General features: G+C 58.8%; 2 protein-coding genes across 9 annotated transcripts in view; one reads left to right on the top strand and one right to left on the bottom strand.

Annotated features, from left to right (window-relative positions):
* Positions 1-12,165, top strand: part of LOC138681769 (semaphorin-3D-like) — a 28,057-nt gene extending 15,892 nt beyond the window's left edge. The window contains exons 3-18 of one of the 4 annotated variants that reach the window (XM_069769617.1): positions 2,074-2,234; positions 2,989-3,051; positions 3,308-3,427; positions 3,782-3,884; positions 4,348-4,476; positions 4,812-4,957; positions 5,200-5,314; positions 5,480-5,549; positions 5,930-6,074; positions 6,159-6,381; positions 6,501-6,589; positions 7,078-7,119; positions 7,399-7,556; positions 7,805-7,869; positions 8,123-8,253; positions 8,340-12,165. In XM_069769617.1, the coding sequence (XP_069625718.1) occupies positions 2,074-2,234; positions 2,989-3,051; positions 3,308-3,427; positions 3,782-3,884; positions 4,348-4,476; positions 4,812-4,957; positions 5,200-5,314; positions 5,480-5,549; positions 5,930-6,074; positions 6,159-6,381; positions 6,501-6,589; positions 7,078-7,119; positions 7,399-7,556; positions 7,805-7,869; positions 8,123-8,253; positions 8,340-8,756 (2,177 nt within the window). In that variant the 3' untranslated portion in view covers positions 8,757-12,165. Of the gene's footprint in view, positions 1-2,073; positions 2,235-2,988; positions 3,052-3,307; positions 3,428-3,781; positions 3,885-4,344; positions 4,477-4,811; positions 4,958-5,196; positions 5,315-5,479; positions 5,550-5,929; positions 6,075-6,158; positions 6,382-6,500; positions 6,590-7,077; positions 7,120-7,398; positions 7,557-7,804; positions 7,870-8,122; positions 8,254-8,339 lie in introns of all 4 variants that reach the window. The other 3 variants (XM_069769615.1, XM_069769616.1, XM_069769614.1) reach the window with 3 other exon arrangements.
* RAD54L2 (RAD54 like 2) overlaps positions 9,421-19,773 on the bottom strand; it is a 72,189-nt gene continuing 61,836 nt past the window's right edge. For 4 of the 5 annotated variants that reach the window (XM_069769609.1, XM_069769608.1, XM_069769610.1 and 1 more), the window contains 7 exons: positions 19,401-19,606; positions 17,937-18,112; positions 16,997-17,193; positions 16,686-16,882; positions 16,128-16,217; positions 15,451-15,543; positions 9,421-15,233 (listed from right to left, as the gene is read on the bottom strand). In XM_069769609.1, coding sequence (XP_069625710.1) covers positions 14,245-15,233; positions 15,451-15,543; positions 16,128-16,217; positions 16,686-16,882; positions 16,997-17,193; positions 17,937-18,112; positions 19,401-19,606 — 1,948 coding nt within the window. In that variant the 3' untranslated portion in view covers positions 9,421-14,244. The remainder of the gene's footprint in view (positions 15,234-15,450; positions 15,544-16,127; positions 16,218-16,685; positions 16,883-16,996; positions 17,194-17,936; positions 18,113-19,400; positions 19,607-19,773) is intronic. The other variant, XM_069769613.1, reaches the window with a different exon arrangement.

Raw genomic sequence — 19,773 nt, 5'->3', positions numbered from 1 at the left:
GGAAATGGCTTGGAAATCTGCTCCCCCATACCCACGGCACCCAGAGGAGAGCCCTTGGGCACCCAAGGGTATGGGGGAGTGAAGTGGGGCCGCGCACAATTCTTGTGGGAGCAAGAGGAAGGCCAGGAGCTCCCTGACACGACGGGGAGAGGCTCCTGGCAGAGGAGGATTTGTGTCCCGCAGTAACTGGAGCTCCGACCCCAGAGGAAGGGGAGAAGGAAACTCTAGCTGGGAGCGAGCCTGGCTGCGGTGGCGTGGATCCGGGTAGGGACCCCTGCCTGTTGCCTGTGGCCCAGCAGGTCCTTCCCCCACAGGGATGAGCGACGTCAGTAGCATTTCCAGCTCGCAGGCACTGGCCCCGCTTCCCCTCTGCCCTGGAAATAGGGTGGAAGGAAGAGAGACGCAACCTCCTGGGTCAGCCGGTCCCCTTTGAACGGAGCCGTGCCCATGCCCACGTACACCCCACCTGCGCCCGAGGCCGCACGTCCGCCCGTGCTCCCGTCCACCCAGCCAGCACCGGCTCCCCCTGACAGCTTCCCTCCCTCAGTTCCTGACACGCTGCTTCAATCCACGTGATTTTGGGTAATTTCTCAGCCTGGGTCTTACAGATCACCCCGCATTTCCAGCTGCACTCCACCTCCCGCCAGTACCCATCCAGCAGCAGCCCATCTCCATCGCCCCTTCCCATGGCCCTGGTTTTGCACCTTTCCCTGCGCAGCACCAAAGCCAAGAGCAGCATCGCCAGCCTTCACCCTATCCCTAGCCGGATCCCACCACTTACGAAGAGGAAAGCAATGTGTTGTGATCTCTGGAAGCTCTAAGGCCCGCCTTGGTGCCAGTCTCCCTTGCCTTGATCCCTGCAGCAGGCGCTTGCTGGGGTGGCAGCTGCTGTGATCCTGTGTCTGGTGCAGCAGCCGCTCCTGCCATGCTGGGGGATGCTCGCCCCGCCAGCCAGCCCTGAAACCTGGCGCTGCACATCACGGACTGATGCAGGCCCCGGAGATGTTGTTTCAGGAGTGGTTAGCCAAGAGACAAGAGCTTATTGTCCCTCTCGCACACCCACGTGTCTGCAACTGTGCCAGAGGGGCCACGCTAGCCGCCCCCGGGGTTCTGCACAGGAGCTACAGCCTGAACAGCAAAGCCTTTCCCGCTGCCCTGTCTCCAGTCCCCACGGAGCACGCCGGGTGATGGCACACTTTCCCCCTCGGCAAGGTGGCTCTTCCCTCCAGCAGTGCTGAAGGGGTGCTCTTAAAAACCCTGAGCCGGTCTAATGCTGGGTTTAGGCTGTCTCAGGACATAGTGGGGGAAAAGTGGGGTGGTGGATGCAGGGTCAGAGTGGTACCCAGGGCACAGCTCAGGACTTCCCTTACAAGGTCCTTAGGCCAGGGACGGGCCATCCATCTCTCTGTCCTGCTGCACCCATCCGCCTGCCTGAGGGCATGGGGAAAAGCCCAGCACCCAACAGACACTTCACAGACTAAATGGCTTGGGGGTGGGCAGAGGAGAGGTGTCCAGACCCGCTGTGGCAGCTGTGTTACCATACAACCTTCCCTTGGAGGGATGCTTTGCCCCAGCAAATAGCCAAAATATTTTTATATAAACTCGCTTGATCTGAAGCCTGGGGAAAACATGCTGGGAGTTACAGCAAGCAAGTAAGTCTCCCCTGTTCTCAGCCTTCTCCCCATGGTTTCGGGGTGCAGAGGCTTTGGGGCTCCAAGGGCTCCTCTGAAAGGCAGACTGGCAGCTGAGCGACCTGGGCTCCTCAGGCTGGACCGCTGTCCTGCCCCGTGCCCTGCAAACCAGCCCTGCCCAGGGCAAGGTCAGGGTAGTTTTCCTCTTTGTAGAAGTGACTCGCTGTTTACTCCAGGTAGGCTCATGGGAGGAGGCTTCGTGATGAGCTTTGGGGCACCGAGGGTGGTGTTTTTCTGCTAAGGCAGTGGCGAGGAAGTTGCGTTCCCTTGGGGCAGGGGTGGGTAGGCAGAGCTGTCCCAGAGAGGGGGAGCACGGGGCCTCTGCCTGCTTGTTATGTCCCTCACAGATGGCTTTCTCTTTCTCCCACCTTGTGCTCCTCAGATCTGCTGAAATCTAACAGCTCTCGCCTGTTGCTGGCCTCCGGGGACGGGCTGGATTTCCAAGCCCTCTTGGTGGATGAAGACAGGGCCTGGCTGATGGCGGGAGCAAAAAACCACATCTTCCTGCTCCACCTGGACCATCCCAGCAGAGAGCCCGAGAAGGTCAGTGCTGGGAGGAGGGTGTGAGCGTGACCCTGGCCAGGCTGGGCTCTTCCTCCCTGGGAGCCGCTCCTCGTTCCAGTGCTGGGGTGTGGAGGTGGATGTGCTCTGGGCTGGACTGCTCTAACGTCACCGGGGACACGTTTGCACCAGGATGTCTCAATCAGTGGGGTCAACCCATCCCTGGCGGTGTTGAGCCCCACTGGGACAGGCCAACGCTGGGGAGGGACAGGGCAGCTTGGCCAGGAGAGGAGACCTGGGTGGACCCCGGGCATGGGTGGAAGGGCAGTGCCCAGAGCCCTGCTCTCACACCTAGTCCCTGCTGCCGCTGCAAGAGCTAAAACAACTCCAGCAGCGAGTCCGCTAATGTCATCCCAAGACATCCTGCTGGCGGGGTGCGCAGTTCAAGCCCAACAAAAGGAAAGCCCATTAAAGCACCGCAGCCTGGCGTTCCCATGGGCTGGGATCCAGGAGAGCCTGCCCACCGACTGGGTGTGCCGTGGCCCACCCAGGCTATGTCCCCACGCCAGATTCGCTCCGAGCCTATTTGGCAGGCTGCCTGCCAAGCTTGGCCAGGCCCTGGGGACCCAAGGGGGTGTCAGACCCATTGCAGAGCAGCCCCGTGTCCTTACCATGCGCCTGTGCCTCTGGCAGCACCTTTTGACTGCGCCCGTTCCCACCGGTGCCCGTGGGAGCCAGCTTACCCAGGCAGGTGAAGGAAAGCAGGGGTTGCATTGGCAGGGTCTCTGTGTTGCAGATTTTCTGGCCAGCCTCCAGGGAGCAGGTTGAACACTGCCAGCTGGCGGGGAAGAACGTGGAGGTAAGCAGGGCTGGCAGCCCCCAGCTCACGGCCTTTTGTGATTTGCCATGGATGTTAAACACCCACATCACCCCGAAAGGGAGCGTGGGGTCTGCCTGAGACAAGGGTGTTGAGCCAGCCAGAGTTAAGCTCAGCTTGCTAGCTGCCAGGGGAGGATCTGGCCCGGCTCCTGCATCCCAAGCGGACACGCCACAGGGCTGGGCACAAGTGCCCAGACCTGGGATCAGACCACTAACAAACATCTTCCCTTGAGCAGACGGAGTGTGCCAACTTCGTCCGCCTCCTCCAGCCCTTCAACAGGAGCCACGTGTTCGCCTGCGGGACCGGCTCCTACCAACCCGTCTGTGCCTTCATCCAGCTGGGAGCCAGAGGGAAGGTGAGGGACACCCTGGCCAGCCACATCCCCATTGCAGAAGGTGGCAAGAGACCCCCAGCACGTCCCCGTCCTCCTCCCCAGTGACTGGGGGTGGGAGAGGGAGCCTGCGGAGGGTGTCCGGCCAGCCTGGTGCAGTCCCTGATACTTGCGTAGCTTTGCTGTATGTGGCGAGAAGCAGCCCTGGCTTGGCAGTGCCAGGGTGCCCCATGGGGACAGGACCCGGTCCTGGCAGCCCCCTCAGGGGACCCACTCGTTGCAGAGCTGAGCACACCAGCTTCCTTCCCACTCTTCTCCACATGCCCACCTTGTTTCCAGCCTCCCCCAGGGCTGACATCTCCCCTTTGGCTCTGGCAGGGTCCCGGGGCTCCCCCCATGCGGTTGGTGACCCACTCCTTGGAATCGGGACGAGGACGGTGCCCCTACAGCCCCCATGAACCCTTCACGGGACTCCTCGTTGGTAAGAGGGAGCAGGGAGCAGAGGTGATGCTGGAAGGTGGGAGCGCTGGGAATGGTCTGTGCTGGGAGGCAATGGCAGCGGTGCCTGCACCACAGCTCTGCTGCGGTCCTGGGCTGGTGCCCGAGCTGGTGCGAGTGAGAGGAGCCATCCTGCAGAGCCTGGTCCTGCCCCGGTCACCCCGACCTCGCGGTTCCTGCACAGAATCGCGAATGTAGGGTGTAGATGGAGTGGCACACACACGAGGGTGTGCGGTGTCACCAGCCTGCCTGCCTCATACCGGCACTGTGGAAGGGCTAGGCAGGTTGGGGGCTGGAAGCCATGCTGGGTCATGGGTTTGGAGGAGGCTGCCAGCCAGGCTGTGCCCCTTCCACCCTCCCTGACCCGCCGAGGATGCAGGGGAGTCCTGCCAGGGTACCTCCAGCAGTGGGACCCCAACCCAGTGATGTCTCCTCTGACCCAGCAGACGGGGAGCTCTATTCGGGCACGTCCAGTGACTTCATGGGCAGCAGCGCTGCCTTTTTCCGGACCTGGGTCCATGGGGCCGAGCAGAGCTACATCCGGACAGAGCAGAACCAGGACCACTGGCTACACGGTAGGAGCGGGGGGACCCGTGGGGCATGAGGCAGGGGGGTCTCCTGCCTGCTGGGGAGAGGCTGGGGCCAGCACTGGGTCCGGAGCTCAGTGGTCTGGCCCCCTTCTCCTCTCTGGGGGGAAGCACTGATGAAGCCTCTGGTGGGACCCACGCTCCAGCACGCACTCTGCAGCCTGAGCGCCAGGAATAGAGCTCTGCCTTCCGGGTAGCAGGGTCTCCATAGGGCACCCCATGTACCCTCAGCCTCTCACACTGCTCCCAAGGGCTGTCAAGGGCAGTACAACAGGGTCGGATCAGGGCACGGCACCACGTTGTGCCGCTCCTTTCCCCTGCAGAGCCTGCGTTTGTCGGCGCCTACGCCATCCCTGATACCTACAACCCGCACGATGACAAGGTCTACATCTTCTTCCGTGAGACGGCCATGGAAGCCGGGCAGTGGGAGAGGCGGCACATCCACGCCAGGGTGGCCCGGGTCTGCAAGGTCGGTCACCAAAGGCCAGCACGCGACGGCCGGGTGTCCCACCAAGTGGGTTTTTACCTCCTCTGGGCCAAGGGGCATCCCAAGCAGGTGCCAACAGCAGGACGTGAGGGTGTCACTGCACACCTACCACAGAGCAGAGGGCTCAGGGCTGGGGGGATGTCCTGCTGTGGGGACAGAGGACCATGTGGCGGTGGGGGAGGCTCGGAGAGGCTGGACTGAGCCCGGCTGTTGGTGCCCAGCAGAATGATGTCGGAGGGAAGCGCAGCCTCATCAACCGCTGGAGCACGTTCCTCAAGGCCCGCCTGGTGTGCTCCATCCCCGGGCCGCAGGGCACAGAGACCCACTTCGACCAGCTCGGTGAGTGCACAGCCCGGTCTGCAGCTGGGAGCAATGCTGTTCCACCACAGCTGCTCCTTCCAGTATGCCCCAGGGAGGTGGGCATGGCATGGAGGATGCCCGCCTGCATCTCCTGGACTGGCGCTCCAGCTCCTGGGTGCCTCACCTCCACCCCTCTCTTTGTAGAGGATGTTTTCCTCCTGGGCACCCGAGACCCCCAGAACCCCCTCATCTTCGGCCTCTTCACAGTCTCCAGGTGAGCAGGGCTCCGGCTAGCCTTTGCATGGGGCAGTGCAGCCCCCCCAGCCTCTCACCAGTGCTGCCCCACGGGGAGCCCTGGGAGGGAGAAGGACGGCACCAGCACCCAGCTGGCAGAGGAAGGGCCACCAGCCGTTTCACTGCTTTCCCTGCTGCCAGTTCACCAGCCCGCCTGCCAACCCACCGGATTTGGCATCAGCACAGCCAGTGGTCCCCCAGGCTGGACTGGCTGTGCCAAAGGGATTCTTGTCACCTCCTGGGTGCCGTGCACAACTCTGGGGCTGACAGGGGACAGCGTGGGCTCAGGGGCGAGCGCATGCATACGCCTGGTCCCCGTGGAGCAGCAGGGACGCTGACAGTCCCGCGCTCCCCCCGCAGTGGCGTCTTCAGCGGCTCCGCTGTCTGCGTCTACTCCATGGCTGCCGTGAGAGCTGCCTTCAGCGGGCCCTTTGCGCACAAGGAGGGATTCGACTACCGCTGGGTAGAATACAAGGGCCGCGTCCCCTATCCCCGTCCCGGCACGGTAAGGGGCTGGGGAGCAGGGTGGGGGGGGGAGGCGCGACAGGCTGGCCCGACCCTAATGCAGCCCCCCCGTGTTGCCACGCAGTGCCCCAGCGAGACGTACGACCCCCTCCTGCAGTCCACCAAGGACTTCCCCGACGAGGTGATCAGCTTCATGCGCACCCACCAGCTGATGTGGGAGCCTGTATACCCGCAGGGCCGCCAGCCTGTCCTGGTGAGGGTCAACGTACCTTACCGGCTGCGGCGGCTGCTGGTGCACAGGCTGGAGACGGAGAGCCGGCACTACGACGTGCTCTTCCTTGGCACAGGTGGGAGCTCACCCCGGCTCTGGGGACGCCGTCACCGCAGGGCAGCCTGTATGGCACGCTGGTCCTGCTGGTCGGGTGGCTCCTAGCCCTGACAGCTCCTTCTCCTGCTGCGTTCACAGATGAAGGTAAAATCCTGAAGGTGGGGCTGGCCGGTGGGGCGAGCCGTGGCACCGAGGTGATCAGCCTGGAGGAGATCAGCGTCACTAAGGTACGGGAAGCCGGGGCTGGACCGCGGTGGCTGGACCACACAGCCTCCCCTCGCCCCGTGGCATCCTCCCTGCAAGATCCTGCGTCAAGTCACTGGCCTCTATCGAGGAGGTCCCTCGCCTCACTACTGGGGGCTCCCACCCGCCCTGACTGGCAGGCGATGCTGGTAGCACGGAGGGGAGCCAGCTGGACCCGAGCCGAGTCATCTCCCAGCTCCTCATCCAGTCCCTAGGAGGGATAGGGGTGACACACCAGAGCGCAAACTAAAATGGGAGGGCTAAGCCCAGGTTTGAAAGCACGGCTGCCAGGCAGGGCTGCCCACACCGAGCAGGGCCAGCCCAGGCAGCTTGTGTGGAGCAGGTGGAGCTGGGACCAGGGACCTGGGCCGGGGTCCCAGCACCCTGCCACCCCGAGGTCCCAGCCCCACTGGCAGGCTGGGACACCCCAGAGAGACCAACAAAGCTGCAGCACCGTCTCCTTCCCCTCCAGGTGCCTTCTCCCATCCTGGACATGAAGTTATCACCAAAGAGGGTGAGTCCTCCCTCCTGCTTCTTCCTAAAGCAGCCAAGGGACAGGGAACAGAGGGCAGCTGGCCCCGGCCCCTCTGCCTGGGTCCCTTGGCCCCAGGGCTTGCACATTTAGGGAATGGGCTCCTGCTAGGGCAGCCTGCAGGGTGGTGGTCTCTGCCCTGCACTCCCCCTGTCACCCAGCGTCCCCATCCCAGCAGGGCGCAGGGAGCTCTGTTCCCCCGCTAGCCCCCGTCTCCAGCTGTGGCTATACTGACCGCCACTGTTCTGCTTGCCCGAGCAGCAGGAGCTGTTTGTGAGCAGCACCCACGGGCTGCTCCAGCTCTCCCTGTACCGCTGTGAACTCTACGGCAAAACCTGCACCGACTGCTGCCTGGCCAGGGACCCTTACTGCACCTGGGACAGCAAGACCTGTGCTCCTCACCTGCTCACCGAAAAGAGGTTGGTGTCCGCCCAGGCCAGCCCTGCTGTCCCTCTGCAAAGGGACGGTGCTCGGAGCAGGGAAGGGCAAGCTGCCGGCCCTGGAGGCTTTACCTGTCAGCCCAGATCCCTACTGCCACTCTGCCGGCCACTGCCCCGGCCCTCCCCGGTCCCCCCCACCCTCCCCTTCTCCCTGGCTGCTCTGCCACTGAGGGGTCCCACAGCTCGGGGTGGATGCCACCCCACAGCCCCTGTCTGCTCTCCCACAGGCGTGCCCGCTGCCAGGACGTGCTGAAGTCTGACCCGCTCAGCCAGTGCCAGGACACCGCAGAAGGTGAGCGCCAGCCCCAGCCCCTCCGAGGAGCCCCAGTGCGGGTAACTGGCTCTGCCCAGGGGCCAGGGATGCCCAGGAGGGTGGGTGGCACGGTGCTGGGAAACCAGTGCCCACCAGCTGCACCAGCATCATCCGCCGTGGACCCTGTGCCACCCACCGCATGCTGGATGCTCCATGCCACCCTCCCTCCTTGCCCTTCACGCAGCTCCCACGCAGGGTACTCACCCCTTCCCCTGTCCCGTCCCCCACGCAGGGACTGCTGCCACGGAGAAGCTAGTTTTTGGGGTGGAGAAGAACTCAACCTTCCTTGAGTGCACGGCCCGCTCCCCGCAGACAACTGTCCGGTGGCTGGTGCAGCACGGCGAGGAAACGGGCCTGACCGAGGTACGGGGGACAGGGTGGTGGGGACGAGGCGCAAGGGTGGCTCGGGTCCCTGGGGACTGACCCACTGTGCTCTGCTTTTGCCCCAGGTCAGGAACAACGGCCACTTCTCAGTGCTGGAGCAAGGGCTGCTGATCCGCCAGCTGGCGAGGGAGGACGCGGGCACCTACGAGTGCCAGGCGGTGGAGCGCTCCTTCTCCCGGCCCCTCACCCGATACAGCCTCCGCGTCATCAGGCACGAAGCCATGGAGGTGCCACCTTACAAACGGAGCAAGGGAGCTGAGCTAGGAGGGACCCACCAGAGCCCCCGGCCCCGGATTGACCTGCACCCAGGCTACAAGGGCTTCCCGCGGGCCCTGGGGGCACCGGGCACCAGCCTGGATGTCTACTGCAACGCCCTGCGGCACCAGGAAAGGCAGCGGCAGAAATCCTGGCACCAGAAGTGGCAGCACCCATCCCCGGACAGCAAGAATGGCCGGGTGCGGAGGCACCCCCAGCCCCTCTGAAGGGGCAGAGGGAGCCGGGGCCGCCCGTGACTCCCTTCCCGGTCTCTCCGGGGCCCTTCTTGCACGCGGGCATCAGCTCCGAGACACCTCAGCTTCCCGCGCAGAAACGCCTCGCTGTTACTACCTCAAACCCTGCCAGTCCCCGCCGCCTCTTCGTGTGCCCCACGGGCCACGCCAGGGCGAGGGCATGCAGCCCGCACCGGCTTTCTGAGACTCAAAGCTATTTACGCCCTGCAGAATATTTATTCTCCTTGTTTTCCCCCGGCCTTTAACGACGATCCTTATCAGCAGCAATAATAAGCACAGAGGACAGAGAAGGGAAACAGCCAGCTCTCACAAATGGTTCGCTGACACCCAGCAGCATCCAGCCCTGCCATGGACATCCACGCGCCCAGGCTCTCTCCCTTCTGGAAGCGGCAGGCCCCGCGCTGCTGCCCCGGCAGCACGGTGCTCACCTGGGCGGCTGCGGAGGTGCCAGCAGAGCCCAAATGCCGCTGGAGGCGGCGGGACACGGCCGCTTGCTGAGCCTGGGCTCCGGCAGCGAGGCACCTGGGGTTTGCAGGGATGCCCATGCCCAGCCAAGCTCCAATCCACTTCAAACCACACCGCTTTTTAAAATTCTGACATTTATTTTACCAAAAAAAGAGAGAGAAACAACAGGCAGTTATACCAACTTACAATTTATTATTTTTTTAAAAAATGACATGAAACACAAGTAAAAATAAATACATCATATAAACAACAAATTGTTCAAAGTCTCTGTTCTGGGAGATCAGGCGAACACATCCCGTTTGACAGAGAGAAGAGGGAAGCACATGATCATGCGTGGGGCCAACCGACCAACCCGCCCTGCTAGCGATACTCCTCTTTCCAACCACAAAAAGACAGGCCACAAACTAAGGCGGTAGTAAAAAAGAAAAGAAAAAAAACAAAGAACCCCAAACCAACAGAAAACCCAAAATGAGACTCAGTGATGGATTCCTTCAGGCTCCTGTGGATCTGCCAGAGACTCCAGCTCCGAGCTGGGTGCCACCAAGGTGGGAGCCACAAAGCAGCAGCGGACGGTGGTGGTGGTCCGGGAGGTGGCAGAGGTTGCTCTCCCTCACTCACACCGTCGTCCCCTCGAAGGGAGCGCTTGCTCTGAGTTGCAAGGAGCCATCATCTCACTGTACTCTAGCTGGACTATGTTCCCCTTTTAACCTCTGCCCCCCGCCCCAGCCCTCCCCCCGGTCTTTCCAAGACTGGATTAACAAAATCCATCCCAGAGTGGCGAGAAATACCAGTTGTGAAGGTATTTGCTGTACTTGTCCCTGTTGGCCTGGAAGCCACCCACAAACCAACAGCAATTCTCTTGCATTCAGCCATTTGCTGACATCATTAAGCCAAAATATACATTATTTTTAGCAAAGCCCCCGTGGAAATCCCATCCTTTGCTTGCCGGAATATTTGCTTTCTGTGAGTACCTGCATCCACCCCACCAACCTCCCAGGCACTCTGGGAGGCCAACGTGCAGCAGATCCTGCCCAACGTGGGGCCAGGCTGGGCAATGTTTCCCCCACCCCGCAGCCCCCCCCCGAGCCGCACCAGCAGAGGGGCAACAAGACCACCAAGACCAGGGCACACAGCAGCCACAGCGCTCCCCACGCCTGTGGCATCATGTCCCACGGCGGTACCCAGCCTTTGCTCGACTGTCCCCAGGAGTGGAAACCTCCCACCTAAGGGAAGGGCTGAGGGCTGGGTGCCGACACGGAGGGCAGCTGGCGGCCCCCGGGGCCCCTGCAGCTCTGCCCCAGCCTCGGGGCTGTGCTCAGAAATCTTCCTTAGCATCCAAAAACCTCAGCGGAGAGTCCTGCACTGCTGTCCTCGGTGTCACCCACAGCCCCACCGCGAACTGGAACTGGCAGCTGCTTCCATCCGGTCATTTGGAGACAGAAATTCAGCAGCAAAAGAAAAATTTAACCCGTGCAGGGAAAAGCCCCTGTTCCAGGCTCAGGAAAACGGAGATAGGACCCTCTGCAGCAGAACCACGTGCTGAAGAGGAGCAAAGTCTGGGGAGGCCAGATGAGGGGGAGAGCAAGTCCCATGGGAGAGGAGTTTTGGGGCTCAGAGAGGTCTCCCCACTTGGAAAGCTCCTGGATAACCCAAACGCCCTCGCAGCTTCCTTGCCCCAGTGCCATGGGAGAGCAGGTGCCACCAGTCACCTTAGAGCAGCCCCAGTCACTGCCAGCCCCCCCGGGAGCCATGTAGTCGGGGCGTCACAGCTCTCTCTGCGACCACCTCTCAGCCAAGGCTCCGAAGAGGCCCGGGGGACCCGGCCTCTCGTTAATGGGGTGCTCAGGGCTGGTACGTGGGGCAGAGAGGTGCCGCAGCACCCTGCTCTGCTCAGGGAGGGCTCCGCACGGGTGTTTGCCGTACAGGGGCACTGTGCTGCAGCTGCCCGGAGCTGCAGATGTTTGCTAGCGAGATGAAGCCCCTTGCAGCAGGTAGTATCCAGGGGCAGCCACACCACGGGAGGGTGGTGAAGGCTCTCCAAGCTGCCATGGCCATGCAGGAGCCAGGAGAGCCCTCACAACTCGCCCTGGTGCCAGGAGGTTAACAGTCAGCCCGCGGCACAAAGCGTGCACCCTGCAGCAGCTGAGCCCCGGCTGCCTCCAGCTCCTACGGCCACAGGGCTTGGGCTATGCCAGGGAGCCCCGGGAGGACATCAGACAGCAGCATGGGGACATGCCCCAGGTGCTCTCCTGGAGAAGCAGGAAGCAGAGAAAATGGCATGCAGTCACAGGTACCGACCGCTTCCAGAGCCGTGGTGCCAACTGCCCCCAGCCGAATCTTCATGCCTCGTCCCAGCACAGAGCCACAGAAAAGCCCCGTTCAGAGAGGACTTGGAAGGGTCCCTCAGATGAACCCCACTACCCTGACCACCACCAATGAGGAGGGGGGCTGTGGCAGGGCTCTGGTGAGGGTCTGCTCACGCTCTGGCCTCCCACATGTGCCCGCAGGTCACAACACTTGCTACTCTCGACAAGGAAAGCCCTTGCCTAGGTCCATTCCCCAAATCCACCGGAAAACTGACAGCCTCACAGGGATGCAACGGACATCTGGGCAAGCTCGTCATACAATGTCACAGGGTTGTGCATGAGGTGGACACACAGAGCACAGGAGGGCATGACTCACAGATGCAGCACTGTCAAGTCTTTGGAGAAACTTGCATGAACACCATCAGTTAATTTGCTTTGTTACTTTTGTGGGGGGGTTTGATTTTTATTTCCATGGTGCATCCAAAGACAAGTTGTCCAGCAGTTTGCTCAGAACCCCTCGGTTTTCAACTCCTAGGATATGTTAAAGAAGAAAGCACTATTTTAATGTTTGGTTTTTTAAAAAAATAATTAAAATAATTTGCATAGCTAAACTGTTGATCTAAGGCTTCTATGAATGGTGTGGTTATGTTTGACAGACAATGTCCATTAAACAGAGAAAGACACTAGGAAAGCCCCATAACATTTTTTTATTATGTTTTTGTAACACACACGTGCACACACATCCCTCTCTCTCTCTCAGGAAGGGAGGTCCCCATCTTCCAGCGCCCCTTTGATAGAGGATGTCAAGACATCCTGCCCTTTCCTACACCTAGCTGGTCCCAGCAAACACCAGCGACTGCAGCTTCCACAGCCTGAGAGGTCCCCTACAAGCTACCACTGCTCCAAGGTCCCAGCCACGCTGCAGGGACATCCCACACAGGTGTGCACATCTGCCTGGTGACACCCAGATGCGACACAGAGGTTCCCTGGATTTCAAGTCTCCAACCTAACGCGTTCACGCACACAGTCACGCACACCAAGTCCAACTGCGCTTGGGTACCCCCACCTCTCCCTAGGAGCCCTGGCACCGAGGCGAGCAGCCAGCGCGTTCGCTGTCGGGGCTAGGGCCAGCCTCTGCAAGCATGTGGCAGAGCAGGGCTGGCCGAGTGCCGCTCCCCATGTGGGGAAAGGCGCTTCGCCGGCAGGAGCTCTGCCTTCCCGACTCCGCACACCTCGCGGCCCTCCTCCTCACTGGGAATGAGCACAGGAGGCTTCCACAAGTGCTCCTGCACCTGCCCCAACATGACAAGAGGACTCCATCCTCCCTCTGGCTGCTGCAGAACACCCAGAGCAGCTCCTCCCTGCTCTGGCACGATCCCCCGATGGGGCACATCCAGCCAACGCGACACAGGTCAGCTACAGGCAACCTCCGCAGCTGGCCCTGCTTCTAAGACTATGCTTTGGTCAACCGGCTGCTTCTCCCCACACAGACAACCCAACAAGCAACCACTGCATGATGGAGGCCAGAATTTTATTTTTTTTAATATGGAAATTAATTTAAAAGTAGGAAGAAAGAGTCCCCCAAACAATAAATATTACGCCTTCATGAAATAAATTAACGTAGAGGTTCTGTGCAGGGGGAAGTCGCTCCAGTCACAGATTCAACAGCAACCAGCACTGGCTCCAGTGTCCCCTCCCAAACTTCTCCACTGCCTGGCACAGTGGAGAAGCAGCAGTGAGCCCACCTACCCCTGGATCTGGTGGGCCACAGTGGGGCGAGACGTGGCCTTCACAGAGCCTGGCAGCGCCACGGAGCCAGGGAATTCACCAGGATTCCCCTCCAACAGCCACCGAGATGTCTGGGATTGCTCCACTCATCTGGCACACAGAACCACAGGGCCAACCTACCTTGGACAGGACCCTCCAAGAAGGGTCTGGGGGAGGACAGGACCTTCCAGAAGGGCCTGAGGGAGCCCCCCGCCAGAGCCCTGCCCTCTTTGCTGCGGCAGGAGCCTGCCTGGAGCCCTCACGCTAGTTTCATGTGAATTTGAAGAGGATGACAAATCGTTTGTGGGGTGTTTTGTTTTTTTGTTGTGGTTTTTTTTTTTTTTTTTTTACATCAATCCCTCCTCCCCCCCAACATATGTGATGTAGAAGCCCCCCCAATTCCTCCCCAGTAAAAATGCTTCGTCCCCAACCTCTGCTGGAGTCGCCCCCAAAGCCCACACCTCCCGGAGTGAGAGAAGTTCACAGATAAGGCAGTTCATGTGAGAGGGAGCTCGGCCCTGCCAGCGGTCAAGCCCATGCCTCCAGGCCTGAGAAGGGCAGGAACTCGCAACACCAAGCCTCCCCCTTCCAGACAAGACAGAGAACAGAGACAGACAGACAGCGTGGGAGGGAGGCACTCCTATGGTTTGCATTGCTGCTTCCCTCCTCCCCTGGCTCTTGCACCCCAGGCCCTTGCAGGTCCACTCCATCCCCCTCCCATCTCCCAGTCCCTAATACAATTAAGATCCTTGACAGCTAAAAAACAACAAAACAAAATTAAAAGAACAAAACAACCCCCACGCCACACCCTTCGCATCCTTCTCCACCCGCTGCTGTGGCCCAGAGGGGAAATCCTGACTCCCAAAAAGGTCCTGCAACTTTTGCCTCCTGGCAGAGCTGAGACCAAGCAGGAGCTGGGCCCATTATTTCCCTGTGATCTCTATAACATCGTCGTCTTTGTCCTCGTCATTAGAGCTGCATCCCACCTCTGGGACCTCCTGGGGTTCAAACTGAGGCACCTGGGACCGAAGGAGGCCCCCGGCCGGGTAGCCCGAGTGAGGGGACATGTAGCCAGGGTAGGCAGATGCCATGCTCCTGGAAAGGCTGCTAGGCAAGACGGGGGCTGGGAAAGGAGCAAACATCCTGGGCTCGGGCAGGAGTGACTGCGTGAAGGGAAGAGAGTAATTGGGCAGCACCCCGGTCAGAGAAGGGTTTAGCATGAATGAGGGGACGCTGGCGGTGGCTGAGGTAGCAGCAGAAGAGCTGGCGGTGCCGGCTGTCAGCAGAGGGTCAGTAGTCACAGGGAACACCAGATGAGGGTCTGGGAGTAAATTGGGCAGCTGGTAATAAGAGGAGCCAGTGCCCATGTACAAGGAGTTTCCTGGTTGGGAGGCAAATGGATGGGTTAGGTTGTGGTTTAAAGAGACAGGAGGCATGGTGAACCCACCAGAGACGGGGTACCCGTGTTCGTACGGCTGCATGGACGATGGCAACTGGCGCTTCTTCTGCTGCCTGCGGGCTTGCTCCTCCGGAGCCGACGGCGAAGTCGACTTGCGCTTGTTGCCCCGTAAGTCCAACACTGAGTGGGCATCGACGTGCTGGCTGGTGGCCGGTAGGGCTGAAGACACAGAGGGAGCCATGCAGTGAATCCCCACATGCTGCTCCGCTCCTCGGGCTGCTAAGCCAGGCGCGTTGTCTGTGCGGGCAGGGTGGCCTTGCACTGCGTTGGTGCTGGGAGAGCTGTGCCGGGACTCCCGGGCAGCCGCTGCCTCCGCATACTGCTGCAGCTCGCTGATGATCTCGGGGCTGTCAGGGGATATGGGCCGAGTGAGCTCCTCCGTGCTGGGGAGCTGCGGTGATGAGGCACTGTGTCTACCATTGCTTGTGGACTCCAGTGAAGAGCTCTGGGAGCCTGGAAACAAGGAGATGGAGCAGGTGAGAAAGACAACCTTGGAGAAAAACCTGGGGACCAAGAGGCAACAGTGGAAAGGAAGGTGGGGATATCGTGGGGAGATTGTGGGGTCAGCTCTGAACACAGGCGTGATGCAATGCAGACAGGGAACACTGCCCCAGACAGTCGGGTAGGAAAGCACGTGAGCAAGCCCCACACAGTGCTCACAAGTCCCTACCTGAGGCAGCTGTCCGACGGTCTTCATTGCCCTTTGGCTTCCCAGTGGTCCGGATAGCAAAAATCCGCCCATCGCTGGTCCGGATATACGTCCCTGGAACAGAGGCAGAATGACTTCATTCATGGTTTCCAGTCTCAGCTTAGGACCTTGGATCCATGAGCCCATGAGGCTGCCCAGGCAGGAACAGGACAGCAGTGCTGCATAAGACCAGCCCACAGGTCATGCAGAGAGATCAGCAGGGGGCTTCTGCCCCCTTCCTCACTCCTCACTTCCACCCTTTCAGCTTTCCTGGGTTGGAACTCACCCCCTCCCGATGTGCTGCCAGGGGGAAATGTGGTACTTCATGCTTGGGACTAAGTTTGCTCTGGGAGCAGCAGGAAGCATTTGGCTGGCCCAGTACATGCAGTGGGCATTGTGAGAATGAGACACCCAGCCACAAAGTTCAACAGTTCCTCTCAGAGGCAGGAGCAGCCACAGCTGCAATAGCCCCGAAGCATCAGCTACAACAGCACACCCAAAGCATGGGCTGCAACAGAGCCACTGCAAAGTCCAGATCTCCTCCCCTTCTTGTTTCTTTTCCTCTCAAGGAACTGATTCATGCTTTTACATCCTTTTCTTTGCTAATTAGCATTGGCTAGGACCCTATCCACAAATCTTACCAAGACAGAAAGACTTACCTTTTGTCCCTCGGATGATGTGGATGCTCTCACCAGCACTGATTCTTGCCTGTACATCAGTGGATGTGTTTGTACCCGGAATCACAATATCTGGCAGTGGGGGAAGAAATAGAACAGTGTCTGTGAAATTACACACCAGCCACAGTCAGGAGCAGGGCATGCACCACCGAACCCCTTTGCTTGCAGTGCAGTTGTCTCTCCTGTGTGCTGTGCTAGAAGCAAGCCCTGGGTTTATTTCTGAGCAGCATAGACTCCAATGAAGCAAAAGCCACCCTGTTCTGGCACAGCATCTCCCCCATCCCAGCAAGGACAACTGGCGATGGTATGGCAGGCCCTCTCACAGGGAGTTCACTCCCAACAGCCCACCAAGCCCTTGCCCCTTGCACACCTGCAGGGAAAGTCCTCCAGGTACAGGGGAACCACTCAAATGCAGACAGGCAGTATCAGTGGCTCTGATGCCCGTCTGGCCACAGCCCATGTGGGCATCAACAATTCACCCTGCTCCTCAATTCACCATGGGCATCACAACTCAACTCACTGTGAGCATCAGCAGCTCACCTGTGGTGGTGACAATCTTCTGCACAAAGACACCGGCTCGCTGTAGATAGTTGATGGGGAAGTTGACAGCGGGGTTGGAACTTGAGGTTGATCCTGCACTGCCCATGGGGACATGCCGGGGCATCATAGGAATGGGGGTGGATTGAACTGGGCGGACGCTTGCTACCGGCTTGTCCTCACCCTTGAGGGCTGGTCGCCTAGTGACAGAAGAGGGAAGAAAGTGCAGTGCCCCCACTGACAGGGCTAGCCGACCTCTGCCCCTTCATTTCACGTCTACAGCACGGGAAGAAGGGGAAGAGGCAGGTACTCACCAGTTCCTCTGGCTAAAGGCAGGGATGCTCGTCAGACTCTGGTCACTGGCTGGGTAATACTGTGCGTAGGACGGCCGGGTGTAGGGGACGGATGCTCGCTTTTCCTCCTCATAGCTCTTCTTGGCTGCTTTCTTCTCTGCCTTGGTCAGCTTGTGCTCCTTCCGGTCGATCAGCAGTGACTCATGCTGAAAAGGCTCCTGCAACCCCACAGCACTGAGGTTTTGACACCAACACACCACAAGAGGGAACCAACATGCCCCAAATGGCAGCCACCTGGTCCCTGCATCAGCAATGTCTCCATCCCAGGCTGGAGCAGGGAAGAGGGGAGTTGGGAGGCAGAGCTGGTATTGGAGAAGTACATGTGGGGCAACGCTGTGGATGTGACCAAGGCTCAGCTTGAAGAGTCACAGAGTCAGCTAAGCCATCACTCACCGTTTCTAAGAGCACACAGCAAAACCCACGAGCCAAAGGCCAAGCTAAGAGCACAAGCACAGACCCTGCCAAGATGTCACACAGTCACCAGAGCCCCATGGCACCCAGCCACAGGCCCGCTCTGCAGCACCACCCTACCAGTGAAACTCTTCACAACACAGGCAAGTGCTGGCTGTCTCAGCTTTGTTTTAAAGCCACCCCAGGAAGAGAGCTGGCAGCAAGCTGGGATATGCCACAGCCACCTTCCTGTCCAGCACGAAGTTGAAAAAAGGGGTGCCCTACAACCTGCCCCCAAACCTGTCCAGGACAGTCGTGGCTCTAAATGTGTAGAAGATATTGCAGGCAAGGGCAGGACTCTTCGGGCCCTTGCTAGAGGATTTTTTACCTATTCCCACCAGCACACAGATGTGACCTTCTTGCCACCATGTCCCCATCACACAGCCAGACTCCTCCAGACCTCCTCCTGCCTGTGCAGTGCTGTGCCAGCAAGGAAGCAGGTTGGTCTTACCTTGGTGATGAGGTGAGGATACTTGAGACAGGCTAATTGTAGAACAGACTCCTTCATCTTGCTTGGATTGAGGGAGAGCTGAGCAGGATCAGATTCTTCTTCCACAAAATGCAGCAGGTTCTCCACCTCCCGCCGGGTGAAGTTCAGCACTGGGTTGAGATCATCTACCACCCGATCTGGAAAAGAGAGAAAACAGAGTGGAGAAGGGAAGAGATGGGTACTGCTGCCTGCTGTCCTTCCTACACTCCTGTCCTAACAGAGCTCCTTCCTTGCAATCTGCATGGTCCTCAGAAGCCTTCTGTAAATGTCAGGGCAGGAAGAAAAATCATCAGCCATGTTCAGAGATGAGCCTGTTTGACCAAGTCAGGCTAACCAATCCCTTGTGCTCCAGACTGCACAGCAATGCAGTGCAAGTCACTGAGCTCCTGGCACACAGTAACATGAAGCTAGTTATAGATGTTGTCCCATCTCACATCACAAGACTGAAAACATACAAGCCCTAGGACAGAATGGCAGCCACATCAGCACATGCTCTCCCACAAATCCCACCAAAAAGGCTCAAGTTAATAACCAGGTACTAAAATTTACAGAACTCTGTTGAGTCAAAAGCTCAGAAAAGCAGTCACAGTCCCTCCCTCACAAAAGCCTGGAAGTTTTCCTTGGACATTCCTTCCTGCACACAGGGCAAATGGGATCACATGGAGAAAACATTTATATCTAGGACTCTCCTGGGAGCCAAGCCAGCTGCCAGGGGACTCCACCTCAAGTGCAAGACAGCATACTGAGCTGATCACACAGGGCTGTTGCCTCTGGAGTTGTGTTTCGAGACAAAGAAGGACACAGGCAGCAGAACTCTTTTTGGGTCACCACAACCCTCAGCTGCATGCTGTATGAGAGCAGCTTGACAGCTGGCACAAGCCAACACAAAAGATACTTTTGGTACAAGGGCAGGTCAGAACTGGAATGAATTAATTATTCTTGGCTCCTAAATAAGCACTATTACCCAAAGGTATCAATATATATTTTAATGTCGCTATTTTCCCTCTCTTACTGCTGGAGAAATGGAGGTACAGAGCCATTTAATAAGTAATGCCCAGTTTAAGACAAGTAATGCCCAGGCACGGGGGAAAACCAGATGTCCACCCCCTTAGTCTCCAGTCTCTTGTAGCAGCCAGGACAGTAGCAGGGAAGGTAAATGGCACTGCATTGGACTGGTAGCGCAACCCTGCTGCAGGGTGCTGTCTCTACAACCCCTACTGCTCTACCATGAATTTCTTATAGGATCTCATATCACTGTCAACTCATAAACATCAAACATAGCCCTAGGACAGCATCTCTGTCACTTCTTTGGCTATCTGATTTTCAACCTTAAAAAAAGAAGTTATGAAAACCACAGAAAGAGGATTTAAATGAACTAAAAGGAGCGAAAGCCAAGAGTGGAGTGCCATGTCCATCCACACTTACCCGACATGCCCTGCTTGGAGATCTGACGGTCATAGATCTTCTTCTCAAGGGTGTAATCAGAAACCAGTCTGTAAATGTGGCAAGGCTTCTTCTGCCCATAGCGGTACACTCGGCACACAGCCTGGGCGTCATGGCACGGGTTCCAAGAAGCGTCAAACACCACCACTCTGTTTGCTCCAATGAGGTTGACACCCAAACACCCAGCACTGGAAATTAAAGGCAAATTTCAAATTGTTGCCTTGGCCAATTTTCAAAGTTTCTAGAAAGGGACAGCCATCATGGCCAAGAATGCATGAGGTGTCTATGGGAAGTCCCTCCAGTCATACAGGCAACTTCAAACCCATGTTTGGCTTCCAAGACTGTTGTAAGTTGT

The sequence above is a fragment of the Haliaeetus albicilla genome, chromosome 24, assembly GCF_947461875.1.
Source record: "Haliaeetus albicilla chromosome 24, bHalAlb1.1, whole genome shotgun sequence".
Lineage (NCBI taxonomy): Eukaryota > Metazoa > Chordata > Aves > Accipitriformes > Accipitridae > Haliaeetus > Haliaeetus albicilla.
This window is presented reverse-complemented; position numbering and strand designations above follow the sequence as displayed.